Source organism: Entamoeba invadens, assembly GCF_000330505.1.
Source record: "Entamoeba invadens IP1 unplaced genomic scaffold scaff_1105074725867, whole genome shotgun sequence".
In the NCBI taxonomy this organism is placed as follows: domain Eukaryota; phylum Evosea; order Mastigamoebida; family Endamoebidae; genus Entamoeba; species Entamoeba invadens.
In genome coordinates, this window is record NW_004443675.1 from 7,027 (window position 1) to 23,831 (window position 16,805).

Below are 16,805 nucleotides of genomic sequence, written 5' to 3' on the forward strand. Positions count from 1 at the left end.
AAATTTTGTTTGTAATAAATACAGCGCCATAGAAATAGACGATATACTCACTTCTGAATTTATTTAACATTTGCACCTCATTTGAAAATTCGTCCATTGAGTTTTCATCATCAAAAACGTGTTTTAACCGTTTGATTGCAACAACATTTCCTCGAAAAGAACCTTTATAAACTATTCCAAACGAACCTTCACCAAGTTTCTTCTCTTCTTCCAATTCGTCATAATCAATTCGCGTCGTTTTTTCTGTTATTCCTCTCATTATAATTCCATTAAAATTTTCTTCGTTAGTTTTGATATTTTGAGAAACAATTTGAAGTGTCCCTGATATTTTAGTTGTGCAAAACGGAGTCACATATATAGAAAATTCACAAGCAAATTTGTTCTTTAATGAAACAATTTCCGGTTCAACACGGACTTCATATTTGTCGTTATTTGATGACAACGTGAACTGAATTTTCATCACTGCTTTATTTGTATTACCAACACACAAAATTTCTCGAGTTTCTTGTTCGACTGGTATTTCGTTTTTTTCTGCATTGAAATTGATTTCTTTAGAAGACACGCAAATACCTCCTTGAAGTGTTGTAAATGAAATATTCGAACGTTTCATTTCAAATAAAGTTATTGATTTCGAAGCTGCTTTTAAATGGATTTTTTCAAGTACTCTTTTTGTGAAGAAATACACGATTAGTATTATAATAATTATTAAGAGAATAAGTGATATTATTATGATTAAAATGACCCACCATTCAGCTTGTGTTGTACAATAGGTACCATTTTCACTTGGTGAGTGCCAAAAAGTGCATTTAGAGCATTTTCCGTCTGTTACAGACAAACACTCTTTAACTGAAGACATTGATTTACAATTTGAATTAATCAAAATAAGACCATTTTCACATTTTTGACATTCAAAAGTTGAAGTGCATTGAACACAATTGTTTTCACATCTTTCACATTCTCTGTGGTACAAGTAATATCCAGATATACAAGTGGTGCACCCTAAAGAAACCGATATAGAGGAGCATCCATTTGTAGTATTCTGTAACTTACATACACCTTCATTATAAGTCATAAAATAGTCACTTTGACATGTGATGCAATTGATGTTATCAGTACATGTCGCACACCCTTCATTACACACTTTACACCCATCACCACTTCTATAATAGCCACTTTTACAAAACGCGCAACCTTGTCCATTGGGAAGTGGTTTATCACAAACAGCACTTAATTCATCACTTGTTAGGCATTCATGTTCTTGTAAAAATCTATTTTCAAGACAGGTGATGCACTTTTCTGAATTTAAACAAGAAGTACATTCGGATGGACACTCTACACAAAGACCATATTCATTTATATACATGCCAAAATCACAGGCAACACAATTTGAAGAACTTTCAATGGTGCAGTTTGATTGAATAACTGTTGTACAATTGTTTTCTATTAAGTGATAAGAATTGGAACATTCATCACACCCACTTAAGCGGTCAAAAAGACAATTCTCTCTTTTAGGAATACAAGCACTGCCATTATATAACGTTTCTGTGTTACAAATACATTTATTGTTTGTTATAAAGTTACAAGAAGATTCTATTAAACAATATCCATTCGTATAGATGGTATTATCAAGACATTTGATACACTTTCCATCCATACACATCTCGCAATTTGGAAGTATTTCAGAGCAAGTGTTACATAGATCTTCTTTTAAATAATATTGAGATGATTTGCAATATAACAATTTATTGTTTTGATTGACAAATCCTTTGGAATTAATACATGAAGTTCCGTCCCAATAAAATCCTTCTTGACATATTGAACAAATCGATTTTGATGTGCAAACATCACAATGCTCGATATTACATACTGCACATTCTCCACCTGAAATATAATATCCAAAAGCACATTTAAAACAATTTCCATTGTTTGAATAGAGACAATTGTTACTTAAACAAACTCCATTTTTAATAATAAAAGTGTTAGTATTGCACTTATAACAATATGTGTTGTTCACACACTTCTCGCAATTTTCTCCACATGTTTTACACATTTTTGATGTTTCGTCGTAGTAATAATTGGCATCACACTGTCGACATATGCCATTTTCAAACACAGAACAATAGTTTAATACACAATTCATTCCACTTGTTGTATATAAACACTCGCAAATTCCGTTATTCATTCTTTTTTCTGGCGGACAAGTTATACATTTAATAGGATTTGTTAATGACATAGTGCTCACTGTTTTATTAATACTATTAACAATATTATTATTAAAACATTTTAATTTTTAATATATATTATAATTATACTACGATTAAACCATTTTAATATTATAAAAACAAACTCTCACAATTATTGTTCTTTACAAAATTGTTGTAATTATTTACTGTTTCTATGACTGTACCATCTTTACCTCTAAATAGGATAGGAAAAGTCTCTTGTTGTATGGAAATAAATCCACCTGGTGAGTTTGACTCCAAATACAATGTATCATGAGTTCCATTATTGATTTTTGCTGTTTTGATATCGCCTTTAAACTCACCTTGTGGTATTGTTATTTCCGTTTGAAAATTGTATTTGTTGAAAAATAACACCATCCCTCCATTCACATTTTTCACAGTCAATTTTTCAGTGTTGAATAAATATACAAAAATTATGCCATTGATGTAACCGACATCTCCTTCAGTCTCAAAATTGGCATCTTTCCGGTATATATTTTGATCGCCCATTGCCATCATAGCTACGACATTATTTGTTGTGCTATATGTCGAAATGACTTTGCATCCCTTGTCGTTGATTGCATTAGGAGAACAAGTACAAGTCAGTTGGTGCTCCATCGAACTAAAAAATGCATAATACCTTTTAAATCCATTAATACAGTCTACTGAAACAATTTCATTGTTACCATTTTTGGACGTTTGAATATCATTGGAATTTGAGGAAAACAGGTAACCAAAATATTCTCGTGTATATGATGTTATCAATGAAAAAGAACCTTCAAATAAAAGGTAACTGTTTGTCTCTGGTAATTGAAGACCATCAACGTATAAAAACAGATTAAATGGAAGTTTGTTGGTGTTTAAATTAGAGATTTTACTTGGAAGAGTAAAAGAACTTAAATAAATAATTCTTTGATAGACAGAAGCATCACTGTCAAAATATACTTTGAGACTTGGATCAACATAATAAAAATTGTAAGTTTTCGTTGATAAAGTGTTGGATATAATTGTTAAACTTTTAAGAGTGCACATCGTTGTGGATGTTCCAAGTTGTAAATTGTGATTAAAATCATTTAAAACAACAGTTGTGGATATATAATTTGTAAAAATTAAAATATCTGAAGAAGCTGTTGTTAATTCAACACCACTCTGTAATGTGCATGAAGTACTTTTCTCAGAAAATACACCATTTGTATCATCGCAATAATATGCCACTGATACTATTAAAAACAAAGCCTGAATCATATATCTTGTGAGATTAGGTTTACTTTTATTACAAAAATATTTTTCGGTATTTTTTGGAAAATGTTCGTATTTTCGTAAAAATTTAAAACAATCAACGAATAATTTAGTTTCGATATTTTTTAATTAAATTGTCGTTATGAAATAAAATGTATTTATTTTTTGATAATTTGAATTTTTTTAAAAAAAAAACTGTGTTTGAGTTTAAAAAGGTAGAGTTATTTATTTGGGCATTTTTTGTATTTTGACGAAACACGTTTGCTTTATGTTTTATTATAATTGTTTAATTTCAATTTACATGTTTTATAATAAGAATAAATAGACATATATTAAATTATTTTAATAAACAACAAAACAACTTTTTGTTGATCTAATTGAAATCCACAACTATATTATATTATGATGTTATTAATAAAGTATAGTTACATGTTAAAAATATAAGATTTTGATAATTATAATTGTGTTGTTCAAAACACGTTATTTTAAATATAATATTGTTAATTTTTAAAAATATTTTTTATAAAATATTTGTTTAAAAGGTATTTAGAATTTAATTATACAGTTAACGGAAAAAGTGGGATGCTTAGAAAAAGGGGGATGCTAATCTTAATATTAATTAATTTAATATTATTAATAATTAATAATTATTATAAATTTATTTCGGTTTTTCATTTTATTAATTTTTTGATTAATAATTTATATTAAAATTAATAGTAATTTTATTTTTTTCAATTGAAATTAACCAATAGTTACGAGCATCCTTTTTTTTCGAGCATCTTCATATTTCCTCCTATCGTAATAGTATTTAAAACAATTCAAATAATTATTAAATTGAATAAAGACATAATTTATTTATGTTATTGTTTGTTTTTTTTAAAAATAATTAAAAATTACACAACATCAACAAAAAATTATAGTCGGTCTACAAACCTTATTAGCACTCATTTTACCAATTTTTGATAAAATAAAAGGCAAATTAATTTACGAATTTCGATAAATCCGTTTTTATTATTTGCTTCTTTATTTTTTCGATTTTATCCTCAAACTATTTCGAATAAAACACTTAATATTAAAATGTGTACAACATTAGAGAGTGAACAACGTTTGTAAACTGAAAATTTGAGTATAATAATGATAAAAAGTTTTTAATCTAACGTTTTTCAAACAAAATTGTTTCTAAAAATTTTCTCGATATTTTATACTTTTGTATACATGTTTGTAAAAATTAATTATTATTATGATTTTTTTTATTATAATATTATGTTTTGATGGGTAAAATGGAGAATCTGATTCTACAAAGGTAGATAGATTCTTTACTAAAAATAATAATTATACCAAAGATTTTACCGAAAAGCTTGAAATATTTTTGGACTATCCAAAAAGGTATATTTTGGCACTAAAATTTTTGGAAAGAGAGACAAGAAGAACACCAAAACATTATAGTCCCAATTTGTATATAACAATAGGTGAAATGATTAGAGACGAAGAACTGTTTTTAAACTTTATTGAATTGGTTGTTAAAAACGGCAATGTTGACAAAATTGAGTATGAAAAATGGTTAAAATTGTTGTTTAAAATGTTTAATTTACACGAGGTCAAAGAATCTTATGGCAAATATCTTTTTATGCTCAACGAGAATATCAATCTGGTCTTCGATTCAAAAGTACTCACTGAACAACAAAAGAATAAAGCAGTGACAAGTCTTCTTCTCAACATGGAAATGTATGAAATGAAAAGGAAAATTCTGATGGATATTGCTCAAGTTTTGAACGAAAAAAGAAATCCATTATATCTAAGAGCACAAAACAAATTGGGAGATTTTATAGAAACCCTTTCAAAATACATTGACAGTGAAACTCATGCTAGAGAAGAACAACCTCATTTGTTGTTGCCAAAACCTCAAACACCTGAAACAACAAGACCACCAAGACCAATTTACAAAAACATCGAAAAGGGGAGAGAGTTGGAAAAACTTCTTAAGTTGCCGACTGAAGAAGAAATAAAAAGAAAAATATCAACAACCAAATCAAAAATTCCAGTCAAAGAACAAGGAGAAGTTGGAAGGGAAAAAAGAATAAAAATGAAAACAAGGGTTGAACAAAAAGGTGTGAAACAGAGCCGAATACCAGTTTTAAAACCTAAAAAAGAAAAAACAGAAGAAGTTGAACAAAAACCATTCGTTTCAAAAATACCAAAACCACCCAAAGGAAAAAGAGAACAAAAAATTCAAAGTCCAGAAGAAATTGGAAGGAGCCAATCAAGAATTCCAGTGTTACAAAAAAAGAATAAAAAAGGCACAAAAACAAGAAAAAGATAAAGTTCCAATATCTAAAATACTAATCCGAAAAAAGAGAATTTAATGTTTTTATTCCTGTTGTTATTTTTTTGTTTTTTTTTATTTTCACAAAAAAACTAATTTTTTTATTTATATAATAGTGAAATATAGTATAATATATTATAATATAATATAAAAAATTAAAATATATTGATAAATTATAATAAATTAAATCAAAACAAAAGTAAATTACTTTTTGTGTTTTTTATTTCCTTTGGTTGATGTCTGTCCACCTTTCTTTTCTTTTTGCTGTTTTTCAGAACACCCATTTCCAGTCTTATTTTGCTTAGTGTATTGACTTAAATCCAAAGAGTTGCACCCCACAAACGCATTTTTATCAAAAGAACCAATTCTATTCAAATTTTGGACAACATCAAGTCGACTACACAATTCAAAACAGTTTTCCCCAAGTTTTATCGGCTTGCAAGGCAATGTAACATATTTGAGTTCGGCACATTTATAAAAACATTGATTTCCAATAGAAGTGACACTATCTGGAATACTGACATCTTGCAACGAATTACACAATGAAAATGAAGACTCTCCGATACTAACACATTTAGTAGGGATGTGAATCTCTTCGAGTTTTGAACACTGATTGAAACACATCTTTGGTATTTCCACAATGTTATCACTTAATATGACCTTTTTGATATTTGAGCAATGCTCAAACATGTGATTTGAAATGCGAGTAACCGTTTTGGGGAGTTCCAATTCCGTTAAAGAACTGCAGCCATTAAAACAACTTTCTTCAAACGCGGTAATAGAGTGACAAAATTGGATTTGACTTAATTTACCACAACAATCAAAGCAATGGTTTTTAACTACTTTTACATTTCCAGGTATATTAACGGATGGTAGTTTACCACAATTGTTAAATACCTGATATTCAAGTGATGTGATAAATAGGGGAAGTTCTACTGAAGTCAACGAAGAACAATCATTTAAACAGCCATTGCCAATGTAAGTCACTGTATTTGGAAGTGAAATTTGACTCAATGAAGTGCACTTACTAAAACAATATTCTTCTATGGATAATACTCCATTTGGTATATTAATAGATGAAAGTGAGGAACAGTGTTCAAAACAATTTTCACGTAACACAGACACTGTTGGTGGAATATCTACTGTTTTCAATGAAGTGCAATAATTAAATAAATCATTGCCAATTTGATTTAAACACTCGGGTAGTGTGACGTTAACAAGATTTGAACACATACAAAAACACGAATTTCCTATAGAAATGACACTATCAGGAATTGATATTGAAGTTAAATCACACATTGAGAAACAATTTTTTTTAATCTTTTTGAGTGTTGTTGGAAGTGAAAAAGAAGAAGCTCTGCTGCTGTAAAAACATGATTTCCCAAGAGAAGTTATGTGGTTTGGAATTCTAAAAACCCCAGTTTTGGTGTTGTTAATAAAACATTCCTTTTTTAAGGAATTCACGATGGGAGGAATTTCTCCGTTACATGTATGAATTGTTTGGGATGTACAACTCACATTTTTAAATTCATAAGTTGCATATGCTGGATCGAGCGTGTCTTCATAATGTACTCGAAACCAGACGACTGTTTTATAAAAAGACTGTTTTATTTCAGTAAGAGGTGGCTTGTCTTGTTTTTTTGTCAAAAAATAATCTTCATTATATTTTTTGCTGCATCTTTCATAAAGGTGCAAAGTTTCAAGATGGGGAAAATAGCGAATGGTTTTGTCTGTCACTGTTATTGGATTGTAGTGGAACTTCTCCATATTATTGTTAAACTTTTTACACACAAACTGCAATTTGATGAAATCAAGAATTGTAGAAAAGTACTTTGAAACTATCATGATATGATATCCATCAAGTTGTTGCATTTTGTATTTGTTTTTTTTCATAGATGTTTTCAAATTGTAAATAATAAAAAAATAGGAACAATTAGTTTGAATCTTAACATTTTAATTGTTTAAAAAACAATTATAATTGGTTGTCTTGATTTGATTATAAAATTACATAATATGAAATATTAATGATGAATGTGTTCGTTATTTTAACAATAAAGAAATATATTTCAAAATCATTTTATTTGTTTAATTTACTATAAAAAATAAAACATGCTTTTGACATTTTAATTTGTATTTATCTGTTTATATTATTGTTAATTAATTTAATGTTATAACAATTAATTAGAATGGTTTTCAATCGTGTTTTTAAATGTTTGTCATAAAAAACGACAAAATGAAGATGTGCGTTTATCTTAACAACAAACTGTTTTTATTTTATAATCGAAAACATATAAATTATAAAATTGGTGTTTTTAACAAAAATTGATGTTTTACTTTAATTGAAATCAAAAATAATATCAAAAAATCTTATTTGATTTTGACTTTAATTTAAATTTTATAGGTTTAAAACACACAATCATCAAAATCAAATAATAACGATTTATATAATTCTGCACATTGTCGAATTCAATTCTTTTTGAATTTGGTTCAAATTGCACTTGTATTCACTTTCGCCATAATTAATAACAACTTTATTAATATCATTAAACGCCAAAGCAGCTGCGACCTTAACACTTTCAAACTTTTTCTTATACACCAATTTTCCATTACATGTGAAAAACACTTCATCTGTCTTCTTATTTTTAGGATTAATTTTTAACCCAACTCCAACTGTGTTACTTACATTTACTTTTTCTCCGTACTGAATTTTTGTGTTAAATTCTGCATTTCCAGATCCCGAGTATATCGCACCGTCATCACTATGAAACCCAATACTTCCTCCATACCACCCAACTTGCACGTCCTTATAACAATCTGTTTTGTCCAAATCAAGAACTCCTATACTCATATTGCTACTTCCAGTTATTTCAACTTCAAAGTATCGAATATTTTTAATACTAAACTGTTTTTCAAAAGTCGGTACCGAAAGGACCCGACTTTTTGAAGTAAATGATTCCAAATATTTTTCATTTTGTTTGACATCGTTTTTTTGCTTATTTTTTTCCCTCTTATTTTTTAAAAAACAAACTTGACTGAACCTTGAATTTAGACCAAGCTAAAAAATTAAATAAAAAATAACAAGGAAAATATTAAATAACTTACTTCTTCAAAAATTTTGCTTGACCATATGGTTGTTTTTGCCGTGAGTAAAACCGACTTTTTCTCTTTTCAAAAGAAAATGTTAATGATCCAACAAATAATAAAAATCTTTCAATTTCATTAACACTTACAACACAAAGAAAAGATTATTGAAAATAAAAATAACCATTTAATATGTGTAGCGTTTCAAAGTTTGTTTTTTTTAAAGAGACAACCATAAAATAACAACAAGTTAGAACGATTTATTGTGTATTTTGAAGTGGGGGAGAGTCGTAATGTGAGAGGTAAAATACGGTTATCTCACCCATTCAAACTACTCGTCCATTACCAAAAGGCAAAAATGCCGATTTTTCGAGAATCTCAACAGTGAAAAAGACTGAATAACAGTCTCAGAAAATCGGACAAGTTTGTTCTAATTTTTTGTTAAAATCCCGAAATTTTAATTGAAATTTATAACTGTATTGGTTTTGAGGGTTAAAAAGTCGGTACTGTTTTTTCTTTTTTTCAAATGGAAATTATAAATGAAAACAACAAAAAAACTTTAAAAAACGGGAATTTATTATAAAAGGGTTTCCACTAATAATTGGTAAAGTACCGACTTTTGGCATACAGTTTATTTATGGCATTTTCATTTTTATTGTCTGTTGTATTAATATAAGTCATTGTTGTAGCACTGCTGTTTTCTAAGAAAAATCCATATGAAATCGCCACGTCATACTCATGAGAACTGACCGATACCTTTCTAACAACTTCGTTGTTTATTATTTCAATGCGTTGACTGAGTGGAACAAACTTGGACATTTTCCATTCATTCGTTTCTTTGACTCGTAAAGGAAATTCATAAATAAGTTTACTGTGTTGAATTGTATTTTTATCGGAATATTTTACTAAGTATATTCCAATTTCAATGTCGTTAAAAAACGTTTGTTTTGAATTGCTAATTTGCATCACTTTTCCTTCCAAATTTGTTTCTGGAAAATAGACAAAAGTTGACTCAATAACAAAGAGATTTTTAACACTTTCGATTTTTTCCATTATTTTCAAATCTTTTGATTTGAATAAGGTGATATTTCTGATAATGGGAAACGTGTTTTCAAATGTGATTTTTTGTGAATTAGAGACATACAAATCCTTCAAGTTGGAAAGAAAACAATTTTTATCAAAAGTTATGTTATACGAATAATAGACAACCAAATGCTCCAAAAACCCAAAATATGTTGAATATACCAAATGAGCGCTAAAATGAAGACCAAATGTGTGGATATTAGAAAAGTCTAAATTGGTAATGTCAAATGTTTTTATTTCATTGTGTTGATATCGAGTTTTATATAAATTGTGTGCTGAAAAGACGACTTTGTGTACGCATTTTGGCAATACCCATACACTTCCTGCCACGTCTTTCGTGAATTTAAAATAATAGAATTCGCATATGCCCGTTCTATAATATCATTGATACTTATTCCATTTGAAGAACCTGTGATATTCAATTCCCCATTTTCGCATCTTATGTTTTGAGTATGAAGTGTTTTATCTGTGTCACAACATGTATATATACACATGGTTTTCTTAAACACTTTATCCGTTTGTTCTCCATCCATTTGTTTGTCAATTATGATGTATATTTTACTTCTTTGGTTGTCAGGTAACATTGCTTCCACTTGTTTTAATAAAGAAATGATGTGCAAATCCAATATAATGGGATCCGATTTGTAATTATTTGCTATAACAATGTCTGGGAGTTTTAAATACTTCTCTTTACCATTGTCTGTGTAATTTTGTAAGAACCGAACAAAGTAGTCCAAGTCTATATTGAGATAATATAAGGCAGTCAAATACTTTGAGTTTTGTATGACAAGGTCTGCAGTTTTACTATAAGTTATTACATCATCAAGTTCCACAGAATCGGTGTAGGCAGCTATTTCATTTTCGTCACCTAAACTAAATAAAACCAATCGTGTAATTTTTGGAAATACACTTTTTATAAAATTGTCATCCATTTTGCCAGTTTTATATAAAGGAACTAAATCAACATTTCTTATTTGTTTGGGTTGAATATACGCCTTAATGTTGTCGTAAACATAATAATTAATGTCAAACGTGTCTGGTGAAAAATGTTTGAAAAACCATTGAAGTGAAGGTTCATTACCAAATATGGGATTCACTTTGAGAGCTTGAAGTGATGATAAACATTTATGAGAAACTTGGAGAAAGTTATATAAATTACTCTTGTGCAAAAGGTGCATTGAGACGTTCATTAAATAAACCATTTCAAGCTTAGACGGCATTACTCTCTTATTTATATTTATCAGTTTTTTAAAAAAATGAAAGACGAATCATATTTATTCATTTAATTGATTTTTTTAAATAACTTTTTTATATATAATTAAATCAACTATTATTAAAAATGAGAATGTTTATATTGTTCAATTTACTCACTGAATCAATAATTATTTTGAAAAAACAACATTTTAATAATATATTTGTTGTGTATTAAAAAATTTGTTATATGTTGTAAAACACATTTAAAATTAAAAGGAAAATTAATTGAATGTTTATATGATTATCTTTGCAAATCATTATTTTTTTGCCACCAAAATAAAAGTTTCTAGTTATTTATATTAAAAATTAATTATTTCCAAGGCGTCTTTGTGATTACAGATACAGGAAAAACCAGGGACCAGACTAAATTAAGCTGTTTTATTTTTGGTATAAAGTTTCCTTGTTAAAGTAAAATCACCAAATAATCGGGTTTTTGGAGGATATGTTGGTTTATTTTCAAAAACAGTAACCAACTATTAATAAACACACTGTTTTTTTAAATAAAATAGAAAAAACTATAAAATATGAAACTCTTAAATAATCATTCAGAGTTGTCTCATTTGTTAATGCCCAGCCGAGCAAAAGAAAAGTTTGTTCTTTGTATTGATTTATCTTCCGTTGTTGAATACTTTTAATAGTTATCAATCATTTACTGAATGTCTAACATTCCGACAATTTATTTATTCTTTATTTTATTTTCATTTATTGCGTGAGTCACTTTTAATGCTGAACGAAAAGTGACTTATCAAATCAACCGAGTGAATAGAGAAGACTACAACATCTTCTTTGAAAAAATGAATGAACGATTTAATTGAATGGTTGTGTTAAAATTAAACATGGTTGAACAAAAATATAATATTTTATAATTTAATATTAATAAAAAATAATAAACTTATGATTATAACTCACATTAAGCTGTTGTTCATTCATACTTTAAACAACACATTCATTATTTTTCATCCCGAAAAATAACCGTTTTTAAGACCAAATAATAAGAAAATTACACACTTATTTATATATTTGCCCGTTTTATTGTATAAAATCCGCTTAATATTCAATAGCTAAAATTAGTCTGGTCCCTGGTTTTTCCTGTGTTCCTGTTAATTCCGCTATCTGTATAGCTTTATTCTTTAAAACAAAATTTTAAAACAAAAATATTAATTTTTTCCCTGTTCCTGAAAGACCCTGATAAAAATAATAACCTACAAATGAATTTATATAAAATGAAATATAAAAACAAAAAAATCCAATAACAAACAATGGAAAACGAGTTGACAGCACTCTCAGCACTCTCGACAAAAGCAACAAAGGCGTTGTCAGATTTCCAAAAATTAAAGTTTGATTACGATTATGTTGACAACAAGTCACTTGACATTGCACAACGAGTTGAAAATGCAGAAGGTTACTTCGACAAACTTGACGAGATTATTGAGAGAAAGAAAAACATCACAACATTACTCAACACAATTCTTACTGGTTTAAACAACATATTAAACAATGACAATGAGAAGTTCTATGAGATATACAATCTCAGAATTTCACTTCTTGAGGAGAAATGTAAAATGGACACAAAACCATATGAAGACCAAATCAACAAAATTGTGCAAACAAAGAACAACTCAATCGATCAGATAATCAAATCTGAAAAATTTATCAATTTAAAAAGACAACATGATAAGACAGAAAAACTAAAAGAAGAAGAAAGAATGAAGCGTGAACACATCACACTTGACGAAAAAGATGGTCTTGAGAAGTTGACAGGAATGAAGATTTCGAGTGTTGTGTTTGACTCAGACAAAGACGATTGGTCATTAGACAATTCTGTGTTTGATGAAAAGGTAATGAACAAAAGCAATTTGTGCTTTTTAATAGAAGACACAAATAACAACAAGTTTGGTGGTGTGTTCACTAGAAATATTTATGCTGTAAATAGTTGGATCAGCAGTGTGACTTCTTACATCTTTTCGCTTGTGAGACGCGGCATTTTGAATCCAAAGAAATTTAAAAAAAGTGGAAATTATTCCAATTATGATTTTGTACTTGGTTCTCAAACCAAAATAATTCTTTTTGGATTTGGTGGTGGTCACGATATCTGTGTTGACAAGAAAGATCAAAATGGTAGTTATTGTAGTCCCAAAACATACACCGCCAAAGAGAACGAGTTGACTAATGATGGCATATTCACGCCAAAGAGTGTTGTCGTTTTCCAACTTAACTGATTTGCTTATAACTTCGTGTTTTGTTTTTATATCAAACATTTGCAGCACTGACAACCAAAATGTCTGTTTTGTAATTTGCCACATTATCAACATAACTTGAATTAATGAAGACCACGTTTTTACATAATGTATTATACTTTTGAAAGTCAGTCAGATAAAAAAAAGAAAGAAACAATGAAATTTTATCTTTTAAAATGAACATTATACTGATAATTTATTACGACATCTTCGGTGTTTTTAATTGTGTTTTTGTATTTTTTATATTCTATCATTGTTGAAGTTGAATTTACAACACCACAATTCGCTGGGTTCAATTATTAATAATAAAGTAAAGGGAAAATCACATTTAATATTTTATTGTTATTTATTGATTTTAAATAGAATGAAGGTGTATGAACAAAAACATATATTTATCGGATTTGAATAAAAAGAGTCAATAACACATTTTAAATAAACATAATAAAAGATATCATAAACGAATTTTTCGATAATAATGAAATTATATTATTGAATTGTTTATTAATCTAATAGATAATACAAAATCAATAATATTAATGATAATTGTTACATAGAAAAATGTTTTTGTGGTGTCACTTTTTAATAAAATATTGATAATATGACATATAGTTTTAATATTCATGTTAACTCTGTTTGCATAACTATTAAATAAAATTACAAATTTTAAAAGATTTGGGTATCAGACAAACAACAAAAAATAAACAAATTAAAAAATGTTTGTTTCAAAATAATAGCAATGAATAAAAGAAACTAAATTTGTACACAATTTTTTATGTGTTCTATAATAAACTTATCAACTACAGTTTTGTGTTAATAAGTTGAAAATTTCAATTTAACGTATTCAGTTACTTAAAAATGAATCAGACTGTTGAAAGTTATAATAATGTTTAAAAAAAATTATAAATAGTTTTAATAAAACAAATATTTGTTTAAATCTTGGTATTTGTCCAACTTTATTTTTTTTATTGAAAATAATTATAAAAAATCAGCTTTAGATTTAACAAGCATTGAATTATTTAAAAAATTGTTCTGTTTTTAAATATGTTTAATAAATAATAAACAATTACAATAGTGATATGTTTATTGTTTGTTAAATATAATTAAATAATAATATTAAAAAACAATAGAACAATATAAATATGTTATAATGAAAAAATTAATAAAATAACCACAGTTAATAAGCAAACTTTAAATTTTTAATTTCTATATAAATCGTTGATTTGTTTCTGCATCTTTTCTGTTCTTTTCATTGCGAATTCATCAATTTTCTCTTGACTAACACCATCATCAAGGCCTGTATGTGCTGCAACTTCGTCGTCGACTTTTACAACCAATTTGGTTACTTGATCAAATGTTGGTCTCTCTTTGCCATCTTGTTTCCAGCACGACTGAATAAGTTGTGCATAATCTGGTGGCATACTTTTGTCAAGAATTAATCTTTTCCCTTTTTCTACATGGTCTTTAATTTCAAACACAGATTTAAGTTCTTTGTAAGGCTCTTCTTGATAAAAGATTTCCCAGGCTGTAATCCCATATGAATAGACATCTCCGGAGTATGTGTATTCGTCGTGGAAAGTTTCTGGTGCTGCGTATACGGGAGTCCCAAGTCCTTTGTCTTCATTCTTTTTCATCGTCTTTTTGACAAATCGTGATGTACCAAAGTCTGTGATTTTGACTGAACACACCGAGTGTGGGTCCAATGAATTGACCAACAAATTGTCTGGTTTCAAGTCCAAGTGCATGATTCGATTTTCGTGTAAAAATTGCATTCCCTTTGCTGTATCAAACAACATTCGTATTTTTAACTTGTAAGGGAGTTTTAAATAGTCCTGTCTGTCTTTTCTTAAAAATTCACCCAATGATCCCAAAACGAAGAATTGAATGACCATTGATACTTGTGGTATGTAAGTCACTGCTCAATGTAACTTGCTATAAATGGATTATGTAATTTGCTCATAATATCACATTCAGACTCAACTTCTCTTTTCAGTTCAGCCATCTCTGTATCTGATAGACTCTCCCATCTAAATGCTTGATTGCAACCGGAACACTTCTGTAATTGCCAATGTATACTCTACCCATTGCACCTTCGGCTATTGGAGTTTCAGACATATTCAGTTCATCCATATCCAAATGGACTGTATTCATGGCATCTGTGGTTATAACCAAGTTATCGTAATGTCGCCTTCTAACATCTTTACAAAGACTTTTCATTTTCTTTCGATCATCATCCATCCAATTCTCAAATGTCTTGTTTTTAAAACATTTGAAATTGAAGTCAATGTACTTTTAGAATGTGAAAACCACACCGAATATGGGATTTTCAAATCTCTAATTCGAGTAGTACAATGAATTGTTATATAACAAGTTACTGTATGAGGAGAAGCTATTCTTGGACGAATTATAAGCACTTGTGGATCAAAATAAAAGGTGTATTCTGGGTTGTTTGGAGTGTGGAAAATGATCATCATCCATTTATTCTTTGAGTAATTCTTGACTTCCATTTTCTCGAATCTTGTATGTCCAATTGCCGTGAGTTTGGTATCATTGCCAAAATCAAGTCGAGTTGGGGTTATTGAATACCTTGACTGTTTTCCACTAAGTGCTCGAGTTGCTCCACTGATATAGAAATGATAAGACGGTTGTTGTGTTTTGTAGATGTTGATATCTATTTTCTTGTATCTAAATACAAAGATAAAAATAATCAAAAAACTGCCAAGCACAATAACAAAGAAAGCAATTGAACCAATTACTATCCCAACAATATCACCAGCATTTAACGTTTTTTCGATACAACTAAATGGGTCATCCGGAGAAGTGATGAATCCTTCAATACACTGGCAAGTGATATTACAGTTCACGCCACCGTCACATTCTTCAGTTCGAATATACTTTCCATTTGATTCATAGTACTTGTCTATTTTACCATTGCCACATTTATTACTCACACATACACCACCATAACTCGAATAATTCATTTTGTTATCACAATTACATCCACCATCACAACCTTCGGTGTCTAATTTGCATTCATCCCCATAACCCAAGTCACCATTTCGACATTCAGCTGTAACGCACATGTGATTATTTACACCTTTTCCGTTTGTGCATTGACAGTATTGGTCACAGTCTTTGGATCCATAATAACATAAATTTGATTCAGCTGGGATTTGCCATATATTATTGTAATAACACATAAGGTGGCAATCATCTCCACCATACCCATCATTACAAACACATTAACCTAAATCTGTGTCACATCTCCCAAATCCTTTTTCGGCATTACAGTCATTGGGACATATAATTGAAAGTGTCATTTTAACTTCAACTCTGAAATTTTCAGATAAAAAGGATAAGTAATGTCTA

The 16,805-nt window shown here is 28.6% G+C and overlaps 6 protein-coding genes across 6 annotated transcripts; all 6 read right to left on the bottom strand.

Annotated features, from left to right (window-relative positions):
* Positions 1-51: 51 nt before the first annotated feature.
* EIN_431830 (protein kinase, putative) lies at positions 52-3,467 on the bottom strand (the record flags this gene model as incomplete). The annotated part of the gene is made up of 2 exons (XM_004260414.1): positions 52-2,241; positions 2,348-3,467. Coding segments are annotated over 2 exons (3,310 nt in total), but the record flags the coding sequence as incomplete, so codon positions are not given.
* Positions 3,468-5,988: 2,521 nt separating this feature from the next.
* On the bottom strand, positions 5,989-7,677 carry EIN_431840 (hypothetical protein; the record flags this gene model as incomplete). Its single annotated transcript, XM_004260415.1, has 1 exon — positions 5,989-7,677. The coding sequence occupies one exon, from the start codon at positions 7,675-7,677 to the stop codon at positions 5,989-5,991; it is 1,689 nt and encodes a 562-aa protein (XP_004260463.1).
* Positions 7,678-8,224: 547 nt separating this feature from the next.
* On the bottom strand, positions 8,225-8,632 carry EIN_431850 (hypothetical protein; the record flags this gene model as incomplete). The annotated part of the gene is made up of 1 exon (XM_004260416.1): positions 8,225-8,632. One exon carries the CDS (start codon positions 8,630-8,632, stop codon positions 8,225-8,227), a length of 408 nt encoding a protein of 135 aa, XP_004260464.1.
* A 1,549-nt stretch (positions 8,633-10,181) lies between these two features.
* On the bottom strand, positions 10,182-11,168 carry EIN_431860 (hypothetical protein; the record flags this gene model as incomplete). The annotated part of the gene is made up of 1 exon (XM_004260417.1): positions 10,182-11,168. The coding sequence occupies one exon, from the start codon at positions 11,166-11,168 to the stop codon at positions 10,182-10,184; it is 987 nt and encodes a 328-aa protein (XP_004260465.1).
* Positions 11,169-14,635: 3,467 nt separating this feature from the next.
* EIN_431870 (serine/threonine protein kinase HT1, putative) lies at positions 14,636-15,328 on the bottom strand (the record flags this gene model as incomplete). The annotated part of the gene is made up of 1 exon (XM_004260418.1): positions 14,636-15,328. The coding sequence occupies one exon, from the start codon at positions 15,326-15,328 to the stop codon at positions 14,636-14,638; it is 693 nt and encodes a 230-aa protein (XP_004260466.1).
* Positions 15,329-15,425: 97 nt separating this feature from the next.
* On the bottom strand, positions 15,426-16,519 carry EIN_431880 (hypothetical protein; the record flags this gene model as incomplete). Its single annotated transcript, XM_004260419.1, has 2 exons — positions 15,426-15,689; positions 15,749-16,519. The coding sequence occupies 2 exons, from the start codon at positions 16,517-16,519 to the stop codon at positions 15,426-15,428; spliced, it is 1,035 nt and encodes a 344-aa protein (XP_004260467.1).
* Between the last annotated feature and the right edge of the window lie 286 nt (positions 16,520-16,805).